General features: G+C 39.3%; 1 protein-coding gene across 3 annotated transcripts in view; it reads left to right on the top strand.

Annotated features, from left to right (window-relative positions):
* The first annotated feature begins 8,824 nt into the window (after positions 1 to 8,824).
* Positions 8,825 to 27,111, top strand: part of TMEM117 (transmembrane protein 117) — a 180,624-nt gene continuing 162,337 nt past the window's right edge. The window contains exons 1-2 of one of the 3 annotated variants that reach the window (XM_066549909.1): positions 8,825 to 8,936; positions 11,569 to 11,873. In XM_066549909.1, the coding sequence (XP_066406006.1) occupies positions 11,597 to 11,873 (277 nt within the window). In that variant the 5' untranslated portion in view covers positions 8,825 to 8,936; positions 11,569 to 11,596. Of the gene's footprint in view, positions 8,937 to 9,574; positions 9,664 to 9,765; positions 9,873 to 11,568; positions 11,874 to 27,111 lie in introns of those variants that run through there. The other 2 variants (XM_066549908.1, XM_066549906.1) reach the window with 2 other exon arrangements.

The following is a 27,111-nucleotide window of genomic DNA, read 5'->3' as shown; positions in this document are numbered from 1 at the left end:
CTAGCTTTTTCTCCAAGACAAAGAAAATATGCTTAGGACTGTTTCAGTTCCATTTGGATGATCATACTGACAGCCCAGCACATGGTGACTGGAGAAAGACCCCTTTTAGAAAGTTACTGAGTCCTGGCAGAGAGCCACCAAACACAATACAGCCTAGATTTAGAGTAGATCTTATCTGCCAAGATTGTTAATTACCTCCTGCAGGGGTGGCTTGTCTGGCCAGTAGTCATGTCTAAACATAGAGCAGTATTTGAAGTTTTCATGATCTAATGAGCTGGTAGGTAGCTTTGAGTACTCTGGAAAGCAGTAATTTTCTCAAAGATTTCTTCATTCAAATGTTCTGTTATTACAATATATAAAAAAATAATTCCAAGGCATATACAATGATTAGGTGAAAATGCGTATCACAAAAATTAGAGATTATGCTTCTATTTTTCCTAACATTATGTGGAGGATATAATAACACTATAGAAATAATTAAGAATTCTCTCACTGACTTTGGTACAAACAGGATCTACTAGTAGGAAGTATGCGAAATGCTTTTAGTGGCAGATGATCTAGGATGATAAAATGGTGCAGCATGGATCCAGTAATTTTCCTAGTGAACTCAAAAGAGACATGCTGGGCAACATTCCTTTCATGCCCATTTCCACTTTCTTTTATTATTTACTTTAGATGAGTGCATTGAGTCATCATAAAATAGTATCAGCTCAAACATCAGCACCGTGCTGATTTGTGCAGTTGTTTATCTTGTTTTCCATTACTTTAAGGATGGCAGCTCCTCTCTTGACAAGGTACAGTTAGTACAAACTAATTCCAGAGGAAGCAAACACAGCTCTGGCCAAGGCATTGTTTGCACTTGATGCTGAAGACAAAGTCCCAAGTCACTTCCTTTCTTAATCAGCATTTGCAGAGTCTCTGGGCCTTGCTGAGAGTTTTTACTTTGTAGACTAGGAGTATCAATATTTCAAAGTTTTGGTCATTTATCTTATCTTTTCTTAGACATTTTGCCTAGCCTTTCTGAGCTCCCAGATTCCTACCTGTTTCTCCATGGTGTGTAACATCGTATGGCTATGCTGTAACAGATCATAGAATCATAGAATATTTTGGGTTGGCAGGGACCCTTAAGGCCATCTAGTCCAACCTCCTGCAATGAGCAGAGACATCATCAACTCTATCAGGTTGCTCAGAGCACCATCCAAACTGACCTTGAATGTTAGCAGGAGTGGGGCCTCTACTGCCTCTCTGGATAACCTTTTCCAGTGTTTTACCACCCTCACTGCAGAAAATATCTCCCTTATATCTAGTCTGAATCGACTCTCTTTTAGTTTAAAACCATTATCCTTTTTCCTTTTACTACAGGCCTAAAAAGACTGTTCTCGTCTTTCTTATAAACACCCTTTCAGTATTGAAAAACTGCAAGGAGAAGTTTTCTCCACAACCCAAACATCCTCAGTCTTTTCTCATAAGAAAAGTATTCTATCCCTCTGATTATTTTTATGGCACTCCTCTGGACTCTCTTCAACACCTCCATGTCTTTCATGTGCTGAGGACTCCAGAGGTAGATGCAGTACTTCACATGAAATCTCATCAGAGCTGAGTAGGGGTAAAAATCATCTCCCTCAACCTGCTGGCCACACTACTTTTTGCGTAGCCCTAAGTACAGTTTGTTTTCTGGGCTGCAAGCAGACATCGCTGGCTCATTACCATTTTATTTTCATCCACCAGTACCCCCAAGTCCTTCTCAGCAGGACTCAATCCAGTAATCCCTCAGCCTTTATTGATTCCAGAGATTGTCCCAGCCCAGATGCAGGACTTTTCACTTGACCTTACTGGACCTCATGAGTTTCACATGGACTCACTTCTTGAGCTTATCCAGGTCCCTTTGGATGGCATCCCATCCCATCCCTCAAGTTAACTGCACCACTCAGTGTGTTGTCTGCAAACTTGCTGAGGGTGCACTCCATCCAATTGTAAATGTCACTGACTCAGAAGTATGGAGTATGGGTCCTAATATAGATCCTTGGGAGACACCACTCATCACTGATCTCCATCCTGGCATTGAGACATTGACCACTACTGTCTGGATGCAGCTATACAACTAATTCCTTATTCACCAAGTATCAGGTTCCTTCCAATGACTCCTTCTTATTGATTCCAATGCTTATTGCTGCTTTATGGTCTTATCCAAATTTCCAAAGAAGATAAGAAAAGGTTCAAACTGTTGTTAGATAGATAATTCCTCGCTTTTATATAGGCTTCATGAGGAGAGCTAAGACCTGAGGAATGTCTAAGCTGAGGTAAAAGAATGGGAAGACCTGGGACAAAGGATTCCTCCTACTCATGGGGTCTTATTGCAGGAGAAGAATTCAGTAGGACAGGCTTTTCAACTGAGTCATGTAGAAGTGACACCCAATTTCTACCCATGAATTATTATATAAAAATAGTAGCAAGAAAACATGGGAAGTTTTATCCCAAAAGGGTTCCACAAGGCCAGTTAGTTTGTTGTGGAAAGCATTTCTGAGATGTGGCAGATCATTTCTGAGATGTTAGAGAATAAAAATCTAACACAGATCCTTACTATGCAGTGCTTACTGTTTAAATAGACAGAAATGTGGAAGAAGGGTAAGAGAAAGAATTGCAGTGCAACCCGAAGTAGTTACATTGTTCCTTTCTAGCACTGTGACTCCTTTAACTAGTTCAGCCTGCTTTGTTAGTGCTCAGCTCCTTGCACTTGATTTCCAGCAGAATAAGACCCTCACAGGCACACACAAACTCAGATGTATGCCATGTCTGAGCATAAGCTGAAGGACTCCAGTACTTCATGTTAGTTCCAAAAGATTCTACAGTGCACTCACTACAGTGCTCTTAGAAATGGAAGGAAATTGAGGATGAAAAAACAATGGATATTTTGAGTCCACTGTGCATTCTTACTTGTTCTCTCAGGCAATTATTCCAAGTGTGTGTCCATTTTCAATAGATTTCCAGCTGCTAAATAAATTATTACATTTATCATTGAATTTTTTTTTTTTTTTTGCATAACTATGCTTTTTCACAGTGCATTAGTGTGAGATAAAAATAACAGGCATTAACCACAGGCTGTTCTTTGGACATTGAAAAAAGTCTATTTGCATAATAGATACTGCATATCCCTATAAAGGACAAGAAAAAGCTGAAAAGAAAGGTCACAAAACCTGGTCTTCTCATAACTTCAAACCTAAAGATCAGAGAGCAAAGCCTCAACTCTCTAGACATAGCAGTGTACATATGATTCCCTTATTAATTTTCTTCAGACTATGATTAGCTCTCTCATATTTAGTACTGATACACAATTATTTTCAGTGAGATTGTAGTTCTGATTCACCAACTGCTACCATATGGACAGTCATATTGAAGTTGTTAGCAAGCATATGTCCCTTCTATTCCTATATTCGATCCACTGCTTGGACCAGCCGTGCTTTGAGCAGGACACCTGAAGGGATCTGCTTTGGCAGCATCAGATTTGCTCTTCATTTATATTAGTGCAGTGTCTGGTTTGCCACAGCCTCTATTGAGACAGCCAAAAAAGCAGCCAGTGCCTCATAACATTCCCTGTCCTGGCTGCATTTCTGTTTCCCTATTTTGATCAGTTGTACATGGCAATGCATGATCAGAGACCTTTTATTGTAATAGATAGCATACACCAATTTCAGGTATGCAGAGATTTGAAAATAAAGTAATTGAATTGTTTGAGTTATCATACTATGCTTGAGCTTAAAAGACTACTTTGCCAAGATGCAAAAAGTACTTCTCTCAAGATGCCAAATTTTTATGTCCTGCTACACCTACTTTTGTTTTAACAGAAACAGGACCAAGAAGTAGTGAATTAATATGACAACACAGTAAAGGCTCCAGGTTTTTTATTTTACAGGGGCAATGCATTGTTGCACTGTAGTTGTACACACTAGAGTTGTTCATTGCACTTTAGAGGAACATCGTGAGGCATAGTATGTTGGAAACAAGACTTTTTTTGTCTTGTGATTTTTTGCGAGGTTAAGAAATTTCCCCTCATTATTTTTAATCAAATGTTTCTTTAGTATTAAATAAACCTCCAGACTGAACAGCCCCAACTCTCTCAACCTGTCTTCACGGTAGAGATGTCTCAGCCCTCTGATCATCTTCCTTGCCTTTCTCTGGACTCTCTGCAGCAGGTTTGTGTCCATCTCACATTGGGGACCACAGAGTAAGACACAATAGTCCAGGTGATGTCTCATGGAGCAAAGGAGGGGAATCCACTCCCTTGCCCTGCTGCCTGTGCTACTTTCTGTGTAGCCTAGGACACATTTGGCCTTCTGGGCTGCAAGTGCATGTAGCCAGGTCATGTTGAGCTTCTTGCCCACCAACATCTGTGTTTCTTTCCGGGGCACCTCTCAATGCATTCTCTGCCCAGCCTGTACCTTTGTTTGGGATTGCTCTGATCCATGTGCAGGACCTTGCACTTGGCCTTGTTGAACTTCATGAGCTTTGAACAGACCCACCTCTTCAGCCTGATTAGGTCCCTCTGGATGTCATCCCTTTCCTCCAGTGTATCAACCACAGCACACAGATTGGTATCCTTGGCAAACTTGCTGAGGTGCATTTCAATCCCATGTCACCTACAAAGATGTTAAACATCACCTGTCCCATTACTGACCCCTGAGGGGTCCCTCAGCACTGGTCTCTGCTTGGACATGGAGCCATTGATCACAGCTCTTCGAGTGCTACCATCCAGCAAAGATGGTCCACACATCAAGGGTTCAGCAACATTAGAACATATTTTTTCTCTGAAAGAACTTGTCTTGCCACTTGCTATTTTTCTGACCTTGTGTCTTCCAATTTAGCTCTATTTTTATGGTCTTCCTGTACCATTGCAACCAACTTGCACAGTGTGGTTAAATAGAATCTGTGTAAGGCTGAACTCAGATCCCACTTTTTCTTATTTTGTGTTTTCTCTAAGTCTGTACATGCCACTATCAGAGTAGCTGCAAGCTGATTATTCCTTTCTTTTTCTAGTGCAGAAGTCACATGTAGTTATATTTGCTGAAAGCATCCATATGGCTAGCAGATGTACTTAAAAGGTGTTTAATGTGTGGGGTAAATTCATTTCATTCAGTTCTCCTTTAGTGATTTCATCAAGGCTAAGTGTATATTGTCAGTCTGTTTGAAACCAGTAGGGATTATCTGAAGTAGAATCATGCTTACTTGGAGTAAACTTGGTCTGGGTGAACAGAAGTAAGTAATTAATTCAAAGGTAAGGTTTGTCATTGGACTATCATCTTCAAAACTGTCAGTTCTGCTTCAGTTTTGGTAAGCCGAAATCATTGGACTCTAGGACTGAAGTTCTGCTTGATCATAAATAAAAGGTCATGTAAAGTTCTGGTTCTTCTACTGCTTTTTTGTTCCAAGTTCCACCAGTATTGTAAAGGTATCTCTATATTAAAAATATATAATAAATATCTATATATTAAATTCTGCTCAAAATTTTATTTTTGTGATTTAACCTATCAATGGTGATGAAAAAATCCCTAACTTCCTCTTACTAATCTAAAACCTAGTGGACAAAGATCAAAAAGTTCCTATTGATCACCCATATCCTAAGATTCCACTAAAATTTTTAGCTGGAGCATCACTTATATTTCTTAAAATCTATATCCAAATGCTTTTTTCACTATTTTTTTTTGGCCTTAACATGTGTATGCACATGTGCATTCATATGTGGTTGATTTCCTCCCTTTCATTCATTACAACGTTAACTTTCTTCTAGTTCTGTGAATTTTCCTCAGCATTTCAGCAGTTAGGAAGCAAACTTTATTATTAACATTGTTGTCTATCATGTCTTTAATTTATTTTTTTAATAACTCTTCAACCTGCCATCTAAAAATAAGTGTTTAATTTTAGTTCATGCAGTTTACTATCCTTTCATATTATTGACTTAATGGAAAGTATTTAATGTTATGTAATATGCAAACACTGTTACTGTTTATGTTTTCCAAATATGCAGCAGAAACATTCTGCTGTTCCATATTTTTTACACAATGCTACTTTTTCACATCTAATTGTACAGCAGTAATAGTGTTTGATATATCATTGTCTCTGATTAACTTAACATTCTTCATTTCCACGAGATGTACCTATTTGCCTTTTCTTTCCTCTAAGTTCTTCAACTATTTAGTTCTTCAGTTACACACTGTTGCCAGGTTTTGTGTGTTTTTACCCTCCCCCATTTGCTTCATGTTTTATTGTGCTGCTTTCTGTTCTTTTAGAAGATAGTAAGGAATGAGTTGGGGATGAGATAAGGAGTAAGTTTGAAGTGGTATAGCTGAGACATGTCGTCATAATCATGAGTGGGAAATTCCAAAGCAGGGAGTCTTTTGTTCCAAGGATGTTTTTACAGGTGTACTGGTTCTGGCCCAGAATTGACTATCATCATAGCAGAGAAATTGTGCTGTGTTTTGTGTTTGTGACTAAAGCAGTGTTGAAAACACACCAGTGTTTGGGCTATTGCTCAGCAATGCTTGCACAGGATCAGGGCTGTATTGCTTTCCCATTCTGCCCATATTCCCATACCAGCAAGTAGGCATGAATTTAGGAGAGGACAGAGCTGGACAGCTGACCCCATATAATCCATAATATCATGCCCACCAATAAAACAGGGTGGAGGAAAAGGGTGAGATAGAGGGTGTATTCAAAACTGCTTATCAGAGACTGATGGTCTGCTTGTGGGCTTTGGTGAGTGGTTGCCCTAGCATATATTTTTTTAGTCCTTACTTATTACATTTAATAATTCTCACTTATCTTTTCCTTTACTTATTAAACCATCTTTCAGTTGACCTACTGGTGTTCTTTCTTTTTCTCCTATTCTCTCCCCTGTTTCACTAGGGAAAGAGGCAGGAAGAAGTGAGCTAGCAGCTGTGTGGGTGCTAACCTGCTGGACATGATCAACCCACAATAGCAGGATGGAAGAAAAATACATTAAGAGCACAATCTCTGAGTAGTGGAGGTTTGAGGTTTGAGGGAATGAAGTACCTCTAATGAGAATCATGCTGGGGAAGAGGCATTTGTGCATCCACAAATGAAAGAAGGAGGACAGGATGAGAAAACCATGACTGTTTAACCTTGAGAAGAGGAGGCTCAAGGAAGAGGATCTTACTGATGTGTCTAAAAGCCTGAGAGGAGGAGTAAAGATGAAGACAGACTCCTTGTGATATCCAGTGAGGGACAAGAGGCAATGGGCACAAACTGAAATATGAGAAGCTTCATACAATTTATTACAAAAAGAACATTCCAGTTACAGACTATTGTGCTGAAGGCTGATTCATATCTGAGTGCAAAATGACACTCAGACAAAAATTGATACTGTAATATCAATTAGTAGTATCAATATGGTTAGTTCAATACTTACAGTTCTGCTGAAAATTGGGTGGAAAATGACAGCCTTTACACAAGTGCTATTTTGTAGTAGGAGTGTCGATAGATTAGTTCCATTCACAAGTATCAAAACTAACATTTCAAGATGACTCATTGTCCTGATTCAGCCTGCTTTTTAGGTTCAACCTACTGGTTTTACTTCTGGCTTTTTAATTTGCTGACAGTTTTGTAGGTAAGAGTTTGTTTATATTCTTCTGCTGCAGGCAGTCCCTGGCTTTCACTGAGCAGGCCTGGTTAGTCTTGTCTACTGAGATTATTTGTTAATTGTTGCTATTCAGGTGTGTCTTTCATCAAGGAAATCTTGATTGCTTGGTTAAAAAGAAGAAATAGGAGCAGCCCATCTTTTTTTTATATATGAGTGAAACACTACACTTTTAAAAATTATATCAACTTCCTCTTAAAACAGCAAATGCAACATGAAATTTGGGGGAGATATATGGAGCGCTTATGCTTTTGGTTACTTTAGTAGAAAAGTAGATGATTTTCATTTTATTAACTTAGTGACTTCAAAAACTTGCTCACTGATTTACTATCTGAAAAAAATGTTCATGGATGTTTTGTAGTAGTGTGGGTTCCAATCTGAGCTGAAGAGAATATTTTTTGGTGTGTAGGTGCATGAAGAGTATGATCTCTTTGTAGTGCATGCTGCCTCCCTCTCTGTGGATTCTCATTAGCTGAACATAAGGAGACAGAGTTCTGCAAGCGTGGCAGTACACACAGAACTGTTGCATGAACAGGCAGTGCTTTTCACTGTATTTCTGTACTCTCACATTGCACATGATGATTTTTCTTTTTGAATTTTCTTTTTACTGTAAAGATAGCTTGGGGTGTGTTAGTGTGAAATACTGAATACTGCATCTTTCTACATGAAATTGAGGGTCTCAGACGATTCCACTGAGGAAGATAATGCGGTGATTATGTTGGACATCTTCAATAGCAGTTACATTTATTTACAAAAATACATAATACTGTGTTGCCAGAAGTACAGAAGGGGTTCACATGTCGTCTTCTGCTGCTTGTTCTGGTTGTGCTGGTCTTTTGCAACATGACTCTTCTAAGACCCTTCCTCATTCCTCAGTGGATCTCAGCCACATTCCTGTATGCCTTGGCCTGAAGCAGCCAGTTGTCTGATGCCAAATTTCAGACACCCACTCCAATGGAGCTACCTGACTTTTCCCAAAAATATATTGTGTCTAGCAACTTCAAGTTTGTTTTATCTGTCTTCAGCAATGACCAGAACTAGTACATACTGCATTAAAACCCAGTCATAATGCAATGCTAAGAGCATCCTGTAAACGTTTTCCTGGAATGTCAGCAATACCAGCACACTGGCACTAGGGACCACATCCCACATTAAAAGGCTTTGGTTGACAATTCGGCTGAAGTGCAACGTCAACAACTCTCGCAGGCTGCACAGGGGCATTTTGCCCGACACAGTGACCGTACAGACTGGGTGTGCACCCTGGAGCCTCAACCTAGCCCCTTTCCAAGTAAGTAAATTGGGTGTAGACCTCCTTCCCCTCCCAAATATGAGGGTTTTCATAGCTCGTTCTGAGTGATCCGGCTGTTATTGCCAGCCCTGTACTTTTGCTTTGGGATAATAAATAGCCAGTTTTGACCGCCTGTTTTCCGTGTTTGTAAATTTGCATAATCCCGGAGTCTGACCAAAGGGAATTGAGTACCGCTCGTGTTTCGTTCACCTCGGCGGCTGGACAAGCTCCCGTGGCTCCCCGGCAGCCTTTCGCGGGGTGAATAAAGACACCCGCGGCACATCGCGCACGTTTCGGGTCCTTGCCGGCAGACTCCGTGGGAGGGGCGGGCACGGCCGGGCACGGGCGCCGGGGGCGCCGGGACCCTGCCGCAGCGGCGCCGCCCGCTGCCGCCGCGGCTGCGGCACTGCCGGTGCCGCTCTCCCGCGCCCGGGAGCGGAGCGGAGGAGCGCAGCCGCCGCCGCCGCCGCAGCCGCCGCTGCCTCCCGCGGCGGCCGGGGGGCGGGACGCCGCGGCAGCAGCGCCGCTGTCAGCGCCCGAGGGGCTGGGGGGCCCTGCCGGCCGCGGCAGCGGAGCGGGGCCGCCCGCCGCCGAGAGCCGCACCGGGCGGGCGCCGAGCCGCGCCGCAGCAGCAGCAGCAACAGCAGCAGCGGCGGCAGCAGCGGCGGCAGCAGCGGCAGCAGCGGCGGCAGCGGCAGCGCGCCCGCGGCGCCGGATCCCCGCGGCGGTGAGTGCGGCGGGCGGCCCGGGCGGCGGCGCTGCGGGGGCCCGTGGCCCAGTGCCCGGCGGGGCGGCGGCGGCCGCAGCTACCGCGCCGGGGGAGGCGGCCGCGGGTGCCCGGTCTGCGCCGGGGGCAGCGGGAATTCGGTCCATTTAACAGGTTGGGACGGGCGTGTGGTCCGCGGCGCTGTCGGCACCCCCGTTTTCGGCGTTGAGGTGGGTAGGAGCAGGATTTTTGTTAGCAATTTGTCACTGCTGCTGTTGCTAATATTGGCTTCCGATTCTATAAAACGCTTCCTAAGAAGCTGCGTCTTCAGCTGGGTATTTGATAACTCTCGGCTATCCGGCAGCTGTCAAAAATACCAGGACGTGTAGTTGTTTTTCTCCAGCCCCATTCGGGTTTTAAGATGGCTCATACACATAAGGAAATACCAAAACTTTTCTTAATGGTAACAGAACGAAAGGAGAACAAGAACTAGCTTTGGGCATCCTTATGGCTCTAAAGGCAGTTTAATCTCCCCAGAGTGGTATTTTCTTAGGCAACGACCCCTACTTTAAATCAGTTTTTTCATAAAGTTTTCGAAGAACCGACACTTCCTTGTGCCAACTTTTAAACTCTGTAATGTGGTATTATTTTCTTTTTCATATGTAATTTATGCATAATGGAATATTATTCCTTTATTTTATTTAGTGAATGCATTGTCTGAATCTGTCGAGGGGTTCTTTTATCCTTTTCATTTATTAGGTACAGGATTACTTGCAATTTTACTAATATAAATTGGGTTATGGAATTAAATAATTTTGGGACTAACTAAAAGGAGACACTGAAATTCATGCCATTTCTATGTTTGCAAGACCTAAGTTAGAAGTCCCAGAAAGGATGAGTAATTGATAGGGGTTTTAGGTCTTTTGTGGGCTGGCTCTTGTTTGTTTTGGTTTTTTTCTGCAGGGCATATGACATTTGCAAAAATTTGCCACACTCATGCTGTAATAAACAAGCAGTATTACTAGACACATTTTTTTCTTCCTACACACTGTGTCGCTTGAATAATTTTGGTGTTCTACAGCACAAAGGCCTTATATCTTTGTGCATACAAAGTGGTTGAAGAGGATGAAACAACTAATTGGTTGTAAATAAAAGAAAAAGAAATCAATGGCAAACAACTAAAATGCTCCATGGTCAGTCGCATGTTTCTATAGCAGTACTTAATAAGTTGGCAGGTTTCAAAATACAGTTTTTACATTCATACAGAACAGTCTGTTTTCAAGGTGTCTTATTTTATGGTTGTGAAAATATAGGTGTACTCTCTGAAGTCAGTGAAAAGATTTATACAGGCTTGCCTGACTTGCAAGAATTAATTCTAGAAACTTTTCCAAGATGTTATTCTTTCATGTGAGCACACGTTTCTGATCTTTCTGGGTCATATGCTTTTAAGCTTCCAGTAGAAGACCTCTGGACTTCTGGGCTGGTTCCATCCTTCTCCTACATGGAAAAAGATTCCATTTAGGCTTAGCATAATTTTTTTTTGTGAAATCTGTGTTGTATTTTTTGTGTGGCTGGAAAGGCAATCTGGGTTTTAGGTATCTTGCCATGTTCTTATATTCATTCTTCTTGTGCCCAATTATGGAGGAGGTGCATGAAGTATAGTTATTTGAAACTGAAAATCTTGTGCTGCAATGTACATATGTTTGGTTGTTGCTTTTACATTGGAATAGGGAGACATTTCAGTTTTTCCTGTGTCTGGATCTAACAATATCTTTTGATTGAAACTTTCATTTCTAGTCAAGTCTAAAGTGTTAAAAATTACTGATGACAAGGTTGCAATGATTTGATTTTGAAATGTGTGAGTCTCTCCTAAACTCTGAGAATTTGGAGTAATATAACATTATGCATTTGTGTCTTTACATACAGGCAAAACCCAGTTCTGCAGTATCTGAGGATGGATAAAGACTTCCGCTACTACTTCCAGCACCCGTGGTCTCGCTTAGTTGTGGCTTACTTAGTGATCTTCTTTAACTTCTTAATATTTGCTGAGGACCCAGTATCCCACAGCCAGACAGAAGCCAATGTTATTGTTGTTGGTAATTGTTTCTCCTTTGTAACAAACAAATACCCTGAAGGAGGAGGCTGGAGATTTTTGAAGGTCTTTCTGTGGCTCCTTGCCATTCTCACAGGACTGATAGCTGGGAAATTTCTCTTCCATCAGCGCTTGTTTGGTAAGTTAAAAGATGCATCTGCTGACATCCTGGTAATGGCTTTCTGACTTTTCCATTTAGCTTTTTACTGGTGGCAATTTAGTAAACTTTGCTTTTAATCACTTCTACTGTTTAGAGCTATATAGAACTCAGTACATCAAAGCTTACACCGTGATGGAAACTAATGCCATAGCATAACTCTCAGTGATTCCAGTCAAAAAAGGATAAAAATAGTGAAAGCTGACATGTCTTAAATACTTGGGATGCCAGTAACTTTCAATTTTTCTGTCTTACAAATGTACTTCTTTGCACTATCAGACGAGTTTTTATGTCTTATTATATAACTTTCTCAACAATTTGAAGAAAAGGAATTCTTCCTTGGGGCAGCAGCTCTTCATGTCTTGTCAAAAGACACTTAAGTGGAAGCAGAGGCTCTTGTAAGTATTAGCAGAGCTGTGCTGAAGAGCTCCCGTGTGAAAATGAGAATTCTAGAGAGGTAGGACCTGTCTCTGTTTTAGTACAAGAGCAAAGCAGTAAAATGGAAAGGTGGGAAATGGGGAAAAACATGACAGTAAATGTTTCCATACACAAGCTATGACTTAACTGAGGAATGTACTGTACATGAACTAACTGAAAGGATGAAATGGCTCTGGAAAGAAATCTGAGACTGAGAACTTAGATGTAAATATATAGAGATAGAAAAATATCCATTGTTGTCTTAATTCACCTGTAGAGAATGTTGCATCTGAAGGCTCAAGGCTGTCTCTGTTCTAGAGATAACTAGAAATCTTCAGTAGAAAAGATTTCTTTGTTTCTGCCAAATCCAGGGGTCTCCTTGGCCAGATCTTATGACCTCTTGGAGACCTATATCACACCTGAGATAGCTCAGCCACCTCAGATGGCATAAAATCAGCAGGATGGCTTCTGTGGTAGTGTTGGAAACAGAAAAGTTTTAATAAAAGGCAAAATAACAAAGCTCTTTACAGAGAAAACCCAAGCCAGGGGCAAGAGGCTCTTGCTCCTGCTAAAACACCTCACAAAAGCAATTAGTCCCTTTTGTTATCTTCTTTTTCTAGTAAATTGCTTAGGTGGGACTTTTTTGCTTCTGTCCAATTAGTTTTCCTTAAGTTTGAGGTGAAGTCCCCAAGGTCCTATGAGGTGTCTTTTTACCTTACTGAGGAGAGAAACTTCTGGGCTTATTCCCTTTTTAAGGAGACAAAGGACAATTTGGTCACTCCATCAACAGGGGGCACATTCCTACATCTGCCAGTTGCACTATTTTTTGAAACATCTGATTCTGGGTGTGTTGCTGCTGGTCTGGATGGACAACCCCCATATTCTTATACTGGTAGCACTGCAGGATGGTTGGTTACTGGCACACCTCAAAGCACATGAGCAATAGCCATTTCCTTAGTCTGTCTCATTCTGTTAAGATCAAGAGAGAGCCACTATTGTTTCAATAAATCAAATGTAAAGCTGTTGTGTTGAGGAGTGAGCAAGCAAAGCCACATCAAATGACTTTTAATACAGACTTCTCTTGAAGCAGTTATTCTGAAAAATTATTAAGCATCATGAAGACTATTCAGCTGTTTTACCATAGTGTAATGGTAAATGTAAAATGTTCCCATAAAGAGGGCATTTTACCTGGAACAAGGGCTACCACAAGAATGCTTTCAATTCTGGCTTCCCCAGTTGAGAAATTTTGTTAAACTGAAGATGTTTAAGGAAAAGTGATGAAACTGATGATAAATTTAGAAAATTAGCCCAATAGTGAGAGGATTGAGAGGATAAAGGGAAGATTAGAGAGTGACTTGCTCAAATTTGAAGGGGAGAACTTTTAGTTCAGCATATGTAATGCAAGGTCCAGTGCTTGGAAGTGGCAAATAGCCAGCATTTTTTTTTTATCTGAAAGGCTAGACAACCCGTGGAACAAGTTTTTGTAGGCTATGACCTCATCAAGACATGAATTTTTATTTTTGAGAACACATTTTTCTGACAACAGAGTCATAATCTTCTATCTAGGTAGGTTATTATGATAATTCTTTCTGGATTTGTAAGTGAATATCATACGTAGCTAAACATAAATTTTAAAGTGGCTTGATTCAGTCTTGCTGCCAAACAGGGAAAGTCTGTCAGTGTCTGCTGCTTTGTGCAGTTGCTCAGTGAAACAGGATATTACCCATATTAGCAGCACCCATCTTTTATTTCTGTAAGGATCACGTGTCTGACCATTCTGATGTTTGTGGCAGCACTAAGATGGGGTCAGCATTGAGAGGAAACTAATGGGGAAGAAATTCCTAACCCTCAAGGCGGTGCTGGTTTATGGATATTTGTGGCTGTGGTGTGGGCAAGCAACAGGGGTGTAGGTACAATCTGATTTCAGGCTGCACGTTGAGGTTCATGGCAATTTGAGCCAATGTGAATCTGTCACAGCCCCACCCTCCTAATGCCAGCCACATCATTCTGAGCCAGTGCTGTTGTTGATATGACAGTGCAGCAAGCCAGCTCAGGCAGCCAGACTCATGGAAAATCAGTTGCTTCTGCTGTCATCTGCAGCAGCTCCTTGAACTGATGTGATCACTTGAGTGCCAGTGCTGATGAGATGGCCAAGGACTGTGCAGCCAGGATAGCTGGGGGCTGTGGCAGCCATACCTTGTGCTGGCTCCAGTGCTGTGGGGCTGCACCCACACAGTGTGGCAGTGGAAATGTGCTGCTGGTGATACACTGAGAGCAGATGGCAGGCAGTGGGTCTGAAGAGCTGACTGTATTGCTGACTGATGTGGCTGTGTAGCTGTGTGGATAGACATTGCAGTGATGAGAATGTGAGTTTACAGCTTCAAGTATCTCTGTGTCTCCAAGAGATTTGTACACCATGCTGAAATATTTTCTGCCTGTTATTTGCTACTACTTTAATGACTTCATTGCCTAGAAATCATTCCTTTTATTGAGATCCTCATTGAATATGTCCTCTGGATCTTCTGGCATCAAGCAGTTAATGAATTCACCCCTTTATTGTTTTTAATTTCTCTAGTCTATTTCTTTCAGTAGCTGCTACTTTTGTAATTTTTCTTTATTTAACTTTTTTTTTAATGTATAATTGCTTAGGACCACTCTGCTTTTAAATCCTTGTTTGTTTATTTATTTTTGGTTTTTTTTTTTCTCTGCTAAACTTTGTTTGCAGAGGAAATTGTGAGTGGTTGTTTCTTGTGACCTGTGTATAACTTCCTGCAGTCAGGAAACCAAATAGCACCAGTCAATCTTCCCCTGTCAGGTCTTGGCTCAGCATGCAGGCTGCAAATTGAAAATGAAAAAGATTAGTCTGCCTGTCTCACTTTAAATGAAGAGGAAAGGATTTTGTTTCTCTATGCCCTTTCTGCTTTTTTATTCTTTGTCTTCTGTATTTCTTGCTGCTGAGTTTGCATAGGAACTAGAAAGATAGTATAGATAGAAGTGTGTCATAATACAGTTTACCATCTGTGACAGTCACTGCCTGATAGCCAGGACTGTCATGGACTAAAAAAATAAAAGAAATAGCACTTTATGTGTCTAAAAGTGGAAGAAGACAGGTGCTGGAAATCTGATTTAGGCTTCATCACTCTGAGTTTACAGAGAGATAAGGGAGTAAGTAAACTATATTGATGAGAAGTAGAGTTCTCAGCTGGAGGACATAGTGGAATGTTTTCTGTTGATAATGTTTGTTGCAACCTTTGAGCAGTATCATCTTCAGGGAATCCTTCAAGACACTCCTCATAACTTAAAACAAGACTAGAAAACAATTACTTTTCTTGCTCTTCAGTCAAGAAATAGCTTATTTCTTTTGATAAACATTTCCCATGATAAATATTTCCATGGAAAATAGCCCTTATCTAAGACATTCTTTATATATTCATGACATGTGGTCAGAAGAAGTAGAACATTGTCTTTTGGCTGTTATCCACTGTATTATTTTGATCCATCACTAAGCATATCTTCTGTTGGTTAGGTATTGTGTTTTGCTGTGCTTTTAATTTTGCAATGGAAAGTGAAAGGTCATAGAAGAATATTGGGAGTTTTGGGAAATAAAAAATAAAGATACATACCCCTGGTTTGTTTTTTCTTTCTGTATGAAAGAATTACTTGAGATAAAGAGGTAATTTCTTGATTAATTTTCTGCTTTATTTAAACCAGATTTATTTAAATCTGCTTGATTAATTTTCTGCTTTATTACAAACTGACCCATTTGATGACACTATGCATTTAAAAAATCCATTCTAATCTTTACTTAAAAGAAATTCCTAAATAAGCATTTGCCTATTTTTCATATTGCTCTGTGGCATTGTACAGAAGATAGCACAGTGTTTAAGGTATAGAAAGTGTATATTTTAATTGGCACCTGCTCAGCATCTGCCCGGTTGCTCTTCTGCACTACTTCAGACCTAAATTCTGAGTTCAGTGAAGGGGGGGGGGGGGTTTGCCCAAAGTTCAGGCTGTGTATTTTGCATCAGTATAGATAAACATGATCCTTATGAATCATTATCACTGAGCCCAGTACAATAGCTATTCTAATCCATGCCCCTCTACTGTAAAAACTCCATGTTAGGGACAATATTGGAGCTATCTCTGGATAAGAGAATAAGCTTAGGGACCAGAAAGGTATTAAAACCTCAAAAAAGCCTAGAGACTATACATATAAAAATAAGTCTTCAATTTGAATAGACTTTTAGCAGTATGCATAAATGGGCAGTATACTTGGAAAATGTCTAATTTTTTTCAGTCCAGCATTTTTGCTTTGACTGGTCCTTACATGTACTAATCCTTAGTTTATGCTGCATATTAGATACATCAGTTTACAAAAACTAACTACAAAATGTACATGTTTCTACTTGTCCATTTTTCTGATTTTAAAGATGTATTAAAATCTGGTTAAAAGCCTGATTACAGAGACTATGTTTGTATTGTATTTGTATTTGAATCAATTGCCAATGAGTGTTCTTAAATTTATATTTGTAAGTTCCTTTCTAAATGGCGTGGATGGAAAAATGAAATACTTAATGTGTTATAAAAAATAACAGCAAACAAGATATATATAGCTAAATCTGTATTTCTTAAAATGGAGGAATCATAATACAGCGTGTAAATTGGAGCTGTTGAATAAATGTTGAATTTAATGGGTTTCTCTCTTACAAATGTTCACAGTATGCAGTTTGTTTAAAATTAAATGATAATGTGAGCTTCATAGACACTGGGATAAATGAATAAATCACTCATTACAGGAATTGCACTGAACTGTGGGTGCACACAAATGTTGCAGATTTTTTAATGGACAGTAGTACCATGCTGGGAGCAATTTCATGATAGATGCCTTCAAACGAAACACCCACCAAGGCTATGTGATCTGAAAACATTACTCTTTTTGTCAAACATCCTCTCTGGAAGGCTCTGAAAGAACATGCAAATGTCTTAAAAGCAGACTCTTCAGTGTCTGCTTTTATGCTGAGATTTCAAGGGGTGTATTAACTGCATGAAGATTGCAAGAGGAAATTAGGCAGACTGGGATTTAGTCAGGATGATGGTGCACTACATGGGAAAAGTGGGTGCTAGGTAAAAGGATGAATTCATACAATATTTCATATATGATCAGTTAGTATCCTGATATTTTAGGGATTATGTTAGTGTAAAATCTAGGCAGAGGTATTGCTGCTGGTGTTGGCATATCACTTTCATAGTGGTGCTTGTGAAATAGCTAGTGAGCCATGTGATCTTTTTGGCCAAAGAAGCTTCCCATAGATTTGTTAAGATTTTTGCATGCTTGTTCTCCAGCCAGATTGCTTCCCATTCTTGTTTGATGGTAGTGATAGGAACAGTTATATCACCATCTGTAGAAACAAGTGGTGTGCATATAGCAATACTTGCATAAAATTCTAAGCTGATTGATAGAGCATATTCTTTTCTGTTGTCAGCTCTGTGTCTTACATGACACTAAGGACTGTCACTTAAAACCCAGCAACTTTGTTCCTGCTCTTTCTTTTCCATTGATGACTTCAGCCTAATAGAAAACAACGAATGTGATAGCTGGTAAAAAATACTGTCTTCAAGAGCCTGCTCAGTATTTTAATAGCAATGACCAAGTTAATACTGTTGAAGGTGTTCAAGGTCTGCTGTGATTGCCTCATGGTCAATTCACCTCTTTTGTACCAGTAAAATGTTGAAGCAATACAATAAAATTATTTTGGTCCTACAAAATGTGTGCCAAGGGGCCAGTCTAACAGTTTGCTAATAATAACGCACAAATGACTGTGAGCAAGCATTTCTGAGAGCCAGAATCCTCAAATTAAAGGAAAAAAAAAAAGGCAGCAACATAAAAAGAAGAAGCTCTCAGCCAGCCACTGAATGAGTTGCAGGCTCATCAGATTCCAGCTCTGGCAAGCTGACAGTAATTCAGATATCAGTTTATTTTAAACTTTACATCATTCATGAGGGAGACCACAAGTGACCTTTCAAATATAAATGAAAAGCATGCAAGTGACCTCCTAATTTCTTCTCTTACTCTTATTTTTAGAAGAGCCATAACATTTCACTGCTTCCTCTTTTCAAACTCAATGAGAAGACTGCTGTTGTCTGCACTTAGCCTTCGTTGTGGAATCAGTCTTTGGGTAGTAAATGATAGAGTTTAATTAGAGAGATGCAGGCAATAGCTACAAAAAGATTATTCTCTCTTGGTAGAAGATTTGATTCTACTGGAGGTGCATACCCCACTCCCCAAGCAGTAGCATAAGAGTGCAGGAAGAGCTACATGTGTCAGATTTTCCATAATGGGAAAGCTCTAGATAATATTTAGCATCCAGTGACTGAAAACTAAAAATAAGTTCATTGCTATTTCATATTGATGTGTCAAATCTGTGTTTTGATCTTTTTGACATGAGTTCCAGATTTTTCTTTCTGTTTGAAGCCAGGAGTGATTTTGGAATGATGCCTGCCACTTATGGGAATGATGTGTCTCCATTCCCCAATTTCCAGAAATAGAAGTGAGCTTATTCTTAGTAGATGCATCCTGATGGGCATAGTGCAGGTGCAGCCTAGTGCAGGGGCAAATTTCATGTATCATTATCCTATATAAGGAGGAGATGGAGAGGATATTAGTGTGGAACTTCACCTTGCCATGTGCCTGCTGAAGAGTCCCTAGGAGAACATGATTTCCTTGGTCCCCTTTGGCTGTCAGTGGCATGAAGGTCCTTCACATACAAACTAACATTTCTCTCTGTGTGATTCTTCTGGGACCCCAAGCTGAATCCAGCCTGTGCACTCCTCAGCCTGTGCACCTGCCTTGGTTTTTTTTAAAATATAAATATATATATATAAATATATATATATATTTTTTTTTTTAATTCCAGAATAAAAAAAACCCCTCAACCTCTTCTGGTCCTTAAAAAACTTTGAATACATCATCAGGACATAAGAACTATTTAGCAAATAGTAGGTGTGGTCTATACATTTCTCATAGATATTTTAGATATGGCAAAAGTAAAAAGAATATGTAAATGTCTTCACTAACCAGACTGACTTTCAAGGAGGAAGGATCAGTAATTGTTCCCTATGACACAGGTGGGGCAGAAATGCAGAGTTTCTAAATGTGATTGCTGAGACATGAGGCACATGCCCTAATTTCAGATGCTGGAAAACAGGATTTTCTGCATTCTTCTTTTTTCATCAGGAGGGGCAATGCCCTTTTCCCCACTGAGTAACTCATGCCAGGGGTTGGCAGGAACAGCAGAAACTCTCCTGCTTTGAGGATTCACACTGTCCCTGGTGCCTTTATGTGGGAAAGGAGTCTCCCAGGAGCAGGCTGGACATCTGAGTAGAGGTAGCAGCAAAGCCTTGAATTCAGCTTTCATCTGCACCACTGGGGTATGATCTTTCAAAGTGGCCAGCTGTGTGGGGCTTTTTAGGCTCACTTATGTACATGCTAAATAATATTTTCTCTTTCTGTGACACTGATGTAATGTCTGTCTACTATGAAGCACACTTTTGTTTAATAGTGAAGCAAAGAAGAAATAAAATCTGTGCAAGATTCAGGTAAAGTCAAACATGCTAAACAAATAATGAAAAAAGTAATTAGGGCAGTGAGGGAGCAAAGAGATGAGGCAAGATGAAGAAAAACATTCCTAGAGAGTCACAGCAGCAACAATATTTAATTTTAACTTGAGTAAAAGGCCTAAAGATTGAGAGACTGCAGTTTTACATAACAAAACCTCACAATTATCCTAGCTCTTTTGCTAATAGATGTAAGTGACAAAAAATATGGATCTTAATTCACACCTGACAGTGTAATGTGCTAAAGGTACAGAAAAGGGAGAAGGAACTGAAAACTAACATTTTATAAGGAATGTCTGTGGAGTTCCTGATCTGAGGAACTCAGGGCTTAACACAATGTTCAATTTTGTCTCACTTTCATGCAGCAAATAAAAAAGTATTTACAAAGAGTTTTCTCCATGCCTACCACTTCGCTTCATGTTATCCTTGATAGGTTCCAGGTGAGATGACTTTGAAATGGTTTGGGGCTTATGTCCCATGAGCTTTATCTCTATGGCAGCCAAAGGTGGAACAATTTTTATCTAAATTAGAGGTCACTTTTTGTGACTTGTCTAAATTCAGAGAGTAAAGCAGGAGTGCTGCTCTCTTGGGGATGCTTACAGACTTCCATCTCTTAGGCTGCAGATAAAAAGCAGACTTCTCTTGAGGCTATGTTTCTGCTTGCCTTGCTGGGCACAGGGCAGAGCAGCTGCAGGAATCAGGGGCTCTGCAGAGGACAGATCCACGCTGCTGTGCCAAGAGCTGGCCCAAGCAGCCTGTGCCTACCCAGAGCTTATCAGACTAAACTCTGTCTGTCAAACTCAATCAGAACTTGGCCAAGGCTCATACAAGGTTGTGTACAAAAAATTAATCAGTGCATTATAATATATAACATTAGTGAATATTGCACTTGCAGTATTTTGCAGAATATTGTCCCTGTGGCTACAGAAATGGTTGACAACCCCAAAGCTCCATTCACTTTGTATTACTACCCCTTTGCCCTCTCAGCAGGGGATGGAGTATGCCAAATTATTAACTATTTCAACAAACCTATATTATAATGTCACCACCAAAACAAATGGTACAAAATGATACAAAATGAGCTTTCATTTTGTAAAAAAATTAAATGTAAAATCTTTGCAAGACTTATTTCAGTTTTGGGCTGAAGTTTCCAAATGCTGAAAAATTTCTTCAGAAAAAAAAAGGTCAGGTTCTCTACTTTGATAACTCAGGAATATGTTCATAATGTTTATAGTGTCAAAAATTTAATAGCTATGTCTTCTTTTAATCACCTGAGAATCTGAGGTTTTGCACTTGACATTTTTCCCTCAATTGCAAAATTCAGAGAAATGTCATGAAAATCTATGTATGAATCTGTTTCATATAGTTAGCTTCCACCAATGCACAAATATCCTGCAATGACATGATATTAAGCACTGCTTATTAATCTTAATTTGCTTTTATAGAAATAGCACATAATTCATTTGTATTAGGTACACTATATAATTGTGTCCAAAAAGGATAATCTACTACATACTGATTGAAAGAGACCACAGACTACACTAAACTGTCATAGCCACTATATTTAGTAGTAACTTAGGAAAAACTGGATTTTCAATCATTTGAAACTATGTTATTTGCAAAGGTAACCAGGACAAATAATATATTGCAAAAACTATGCTTGCTAGGAATACTCTGGCTGGAGAAACTGTGTTATAATAACCAGTGAAACTGAACAAAGTAATATTTCTATGGCTAATTTCCTTTGGAACTGGTGTATAATGAGGACAAATTTTCATTACAAAGAAAACAAAAGGGTGGGTAGGTTGCAAGTAGAACAGACAAAAATACTCTTTCAAGGTAACTGTATAAAAAGCTAGCCAACTATTAGGTTGGCAAGGAGAAGGGGAGGAGTAGAAAATATTGTAATTGAAAAATATTTTCATTTTTTCCAATATGAGCTTGGTTTTTCTCCTTTGTTTTAAAATGAATAATGAATTTAATCATAAGAATAGTATACAGGAATATGCATTGCTATTCTTTATTTAGCACGTTTAGCTCTCCTTATTTACTGTTTAACTAGCTGCCATGTTCACTTGAGACCACTAGAAGGTGCTCCTCTGTTGAAAGATAATTATTTCTCTCTGAATTGCTGTTAAAAGCTAATTTTCCTCTGATAACTGTGGTTCTGGCCAATTGTTTTCCCAGACTCTAATTGCAGCCGCTACCCCTGCTATAAACCAGCTGGACTTCATCTGCTATAACCATTATCACAGCATGAAAATAACAGATCTCTTATCACTCATTCTCTGATAAATCAAAATCCCATCTGAGTAGGACTCTAGTTATTTCTCCTGGAAGGTGAGGCATGGAAATTGTGGTGGAACTAACAAACCACACGTTATGTAAAGTTAGGAATCACAGAATCATTTTGGTTGGAAAAGACTTTTATGATATTTGAGTCCAATCATACACCTAACACCACCAAAACTCATTCCTGGAGTAAATTAATGCAGAATACATCCCTGATGAGAGTTTGTACACTTGTCTGAAGTCTGAAGGAGAGTCCAGCATAAAAAGCAAACAAACACCCAAACCAAAACAAAGAACCCCAAACAAAACTGCAAAAACCCAGACAAACATTAAAACAGTCACTTGTTAGAAGTACAACCGCTAAATGTAAGACTGGCCCAAGTCTGGCAGAATAATAATCAGCCTTCCTGTGTAAGATCTGTGCAGATTTCAGCACATACTAATTCTGACATAGGACTGGATTAACTGATTGTATCCTTTTCTGGTGCTCAGACAGGTGTTGATCTGGATGCATATACAGGTGCATCCTGTGTATAGCTTACAGAAAAGCAGTTTTCACAGAGTCTGGAAAGGCTCAGGTCTATGTGCATACCCCTGTACTCCACTGTGAGCTAGAGAACATCTTTTTGTCACAGGAATGTGCTTCCTCTTGGTCCCACAAAACCAATTCTCCACTTTTTGCACTGGAAACACAGACATGCTCAGTAATGGGGTGCCTGTTTGTCCAATGTGAGATTTAGTCACAGTCGCCATAATAGACAGCAGAGTTGCAAATATTTATTGAAGACAAAAAATAAACCTCATGCTTAATCTGCTTTGTTTTCTGACTCAAAATTCTTTATAAATGTTTATTTTAAAAGCCTGTGTAGTAGATACAGTGTAAGCAATTCTATTTACTATTAAAAATAAGCTTGTGAATTCGCTTCAGGAGAAAAGAACAAACAGTGTAGAAAAACCCTGATTATTTTGACAAGTTGTTGCAGAGCATCACTAAACTGGTATTGAAGAACAGAGATTTCAGCACTTCCCTTCAGAGTTCAGCATCAACATGACACAGGCTATAAATACTGCTATGTTTCTTTTATCTGCTATGAGGTTTGGGTTCCAAAGAATTCAAAGAAGGAGGATGTAGTTTCTGGAAGAATGACATATATGATGCTTAAATATTTTGGCTCTAAAATTAAAAAAATAAGGAGGATCATGAAATTGCTTACATAGGTTTGGCAGTTAAAAAATACTAAAAATTCTAAAAGAATAAAGAGTGCAAAAATATAATTAAATACTTACATGTCCTCTAACTAACTTTTTTTTTAACTATGCAGTGAGGCCATTTAAAAAGAGAATTATTTTTTCCTGCTAGTTTTGTAACCTGGGATTGGGTCACATAGAATTAAAAATTCTCAGGAACAAATGCGTTAGCATTTTCTGTTGGTAATGCAGGGTTTTCAGTTACTTCCCCATTTAAAAATGTTCTAAAACATTACAGGAAATCAATATCTATTTTTACAGTTTTCCTTTTATCTGCATCAGCACAATTGTCTAAACCTGAAGTAATAAAATCAGTAATAGTAAAGGCTAAAATTAAAATTATAGGCTAAATCTCTATAATGGAAATTGAGAGGTGCAGAAATATTCAGAATTAAGCCTGCCTACACATTAATTCTGGCACAGTCTTTGGCCTTCCCAGGTTATATGCATTTTACAACTCTTTCAAATCAGCAGCCTAAAGTATTGCTTCTTGGTAGTAGCAATGACATGAATGTAAAGCAGAGATGTGGTGCCTTCAGGACCCTCCTGCAAGGTTTGATATGGCAGATGGCACTGACCATCACCACCCGGCTCTTTCTTGCCTCTGGGTAATCCATTAAGAAAAGAAAGTGTCAGCTCTTTCCTTGCAGCAGCAAAAGTCCATCCTCCTCTTCTTGTTTTGGTATTAAAAGATGAATGTGCATTCTTATGAAAAATTCTATTCTTTCCTTCTTTGAGAAATAGCAAGAAATCTTTCAAGGCTATGTGGCATTTCTAAAATGGCATTTCTTTCTCTAAGGAAGGCAGAGTGCTATGCATTTCACCTGTGTGCACTCATACAGATTAGTTCAGATTAGGCCCTTGAGACCACCAAAAACAGGTAAGGCAGGCTGCACAAGAAGCCCAGTGGAAAGACATCTGGCCACAGACATCAGTCTTCTGACCAGTGTTGGCTGAACTGGTGGGAAACCCGAGATTCTAAGCTCCCTTTGTCTTAGCACACAATGTTCTGTGTGAGGACATCAGTTTTCCAGCTGGGTCAGTAGCTGAGACCTTGACTGTTACCTTTTGTGACATTAGGCTGCATTTTACCTTAGACTGCAGAAGCTGAGAGCTGCAGTGCTCCCTGATTAGGGTTCACCTTTCCCAGCTGGAGGAAGCCCCATCTGTGCTGCGTCATGTGAACTGGAAGGCACCAAGCTGGTAAGTGCCAAGCTGAAGTCCTGAAAAGAGAACTTGGGAGGGCTGTAGGTTTGATAGATCCCTGCAGGAGGCCAGCACACCCCATCATCTCTTGATTGCAGACTCCAGGGAGACTTGGCCCCTCAGAGTCTTGGATGTCTCTCTAAAGCAAGAGCAGAGAAGTTACATTTCTTTATGAGGCAGAGGATGGACTTAGCCGTATCACCTGCCTCTGCTGTGGTTCCTCCAGCTGTAGAATCAGTCTAGGGATATTTTTTCTTGTGTCTAAAGAGATTTGACTTCCACAGATTAAAGCAATGTACAGTAGTGAAGTATTTTAATAGTATTGTGGTATTGATATAGTTTTTTGCCAAGTGAGGTGATTCTGAGGCATGGCAAAGAAAAACTTTGATACCGGAATACACTCGTTTATGTATATTGAAGAGAAAACCAACCTTTAAGGAATATCTGAACATTTTTATTTTAACAAATAAAGTATTACAAAGAGAAATAGAGAATATAAAGTTGCTTTCCTTAGCAACTTTGGGAAATTTGTAGCAAAATTTATCTCTTCAATGTAGAGATTTTTGGTTTAATAATTTTTGCTTACAAAACCATGCTGAATGTACAATAGTGAATGAGAAAGTTGTTTCTCTGACAATAGCTGAGCACGTACATAAAAGGTCAAATCTTTCAGGCCATGGTCTCTCTTGTGTTCATTGAATGTGTAATGAAGATGTTAGAATATCTAGATAAGGTACACAAAAGCTACCTAGACCTTGCAGTCTGTTTTGTAGGCTAATACATTATTACAATATACTATAATGTGTTCAAACTCATAATAGTTAGGTATTTAACTGGATACCATGTCCTCAGAATTAATCCAAACAAAGGTCAGTGAGAAACCAATATTGCAACATATTTTTCATAGTAGAAGATGTTTACTTTGGCTCTTGGCTGTTTAGTTTATTGTTCACTTATTGTAGTAAAATAGAATAAACATATAATTTTATTTGTTTAAGTCATTCTATCCAGGTAATATTATAATAAAACATTTTAGGAGCATGTATTTCAAAGTAAAATTACAAGCAAGTAAATATGAACAGATGTCTTGTGCCTTTTAACTCTTACTTTGCAGAAAACCTTTGGTTTCAATCAGGGCAACATGAGCATTAGATCAGCCTAGTTGAACAAAAATGCTTTTAAAAAGTGTTTAATTGATTATATAACCAGTTATAATCAGGAAAACAAATGTCTAGAACCCTTATCAGCTACTAGAGTATATTCTGCTGAGCATCATGAGAAACAGGAATATCTTGGGGTGAGAGATGGAAGAATCTCTTTTTAAAGATTGTGCAGTGCTTTTAGACTCAGCGTGTTGTATGAGATGTCCAGGCTGGGAGAACAGCCAGTAGAGGCACCACGGCACAGATGTGTTTTGTAGCAATGCCCTTACTTGCTTTGTTTCCTTCTGTTCTTCATTATTGAGGGTTGGTTGAGACTAATTTTTCTAGAAGCATGAGGTTGTTACTCTCTTTTTTCTCCCCTTTTTCTCTTATGTGTGTGAGCATCTTGGGACTTCTGTTATAGATGGCTTTATTGATAGATCATTAATGAGCTTTATGGAACTTGTGGACACAGACAATGGAGGCAAGCAGACATAGAGGCATGTTTCCAATAAACAATTATATTAAAGAAAAGAATATTTTTCTTTTAAAGTAAGAAAAATTGAAATATTGAGAATTATCAAAGGAAAGAAGCAGTACTTAGAATGAAGTAGGTACACATAGGCATGCAATTTTCCTGTGATATTTTGTGAGTGTAATAGTACATCTCAACACTTGTAAAGTGTTTCAGATTATCAGAACCGGATTCTTTTCTTATCACAGTTACAGACAATTTGAAAAAAAATTCTAGATTTTATTTTCATATATTTAGTGAATACCATTGAAACAGAACAAGAGACATTGAATACCCATAGAGAATAGAATAATTTTATAATGCATACAAGGAGAAAATTATATTTAAAACAGTGGAAATTAAAGAATTAAGACTGTACAAAGTATATTAAAATCTATTTCGTCATCAGTAACTTTGAAAGTAAAGTTAATGTGCTCACTGATACATGGGCTTTCATAATTAACAAGGTAATGTGTGGAACTTGGCACAAAAACAAGTCAGCAGGTGGCTGATTACTGGAACAGGATTATTTTGCCCGTACAATGTGAAAGATGTGAAAGAACACATATTTAATGACTCTTGAAGGTGGATGTTCTGATGACTGTTGTGCTGGTTGAATGGCTAAAATGTATTGTAGTCTAATTATCTTGGACTGTCCTGAAACTGTGATGCTAAGACCCCGAAGGAACAGGAGAAGAAGCATTCTGTGCAGTGGCATCTCTTACCCTTCTTGCATTTCAGGGCTTTTCCAGTGGAGACTTCTCCCTGTTGAGGAGTTCAGAGTTCA

This window comes from Molothrus aeneus, chromosome 5 (genome assembly GCF_037042795.1).
Source record: "Molothrus aeneus isolate 106 chromosome 5, BPBGC_Maene_1.0, whole genome shotgun sequence".
Classification (NCBI taxonomy): Eukaryota; Metazoa; Chordata; class Aves; order Passeriformes; family Icteridae; genus Molothrus; species Molothrus aeneus.
The sequence above is the reverse complement of the archived record's forward strand: the minus strand, read 5'-3'. Positions and strand labels throughout refer to the sequence as shown.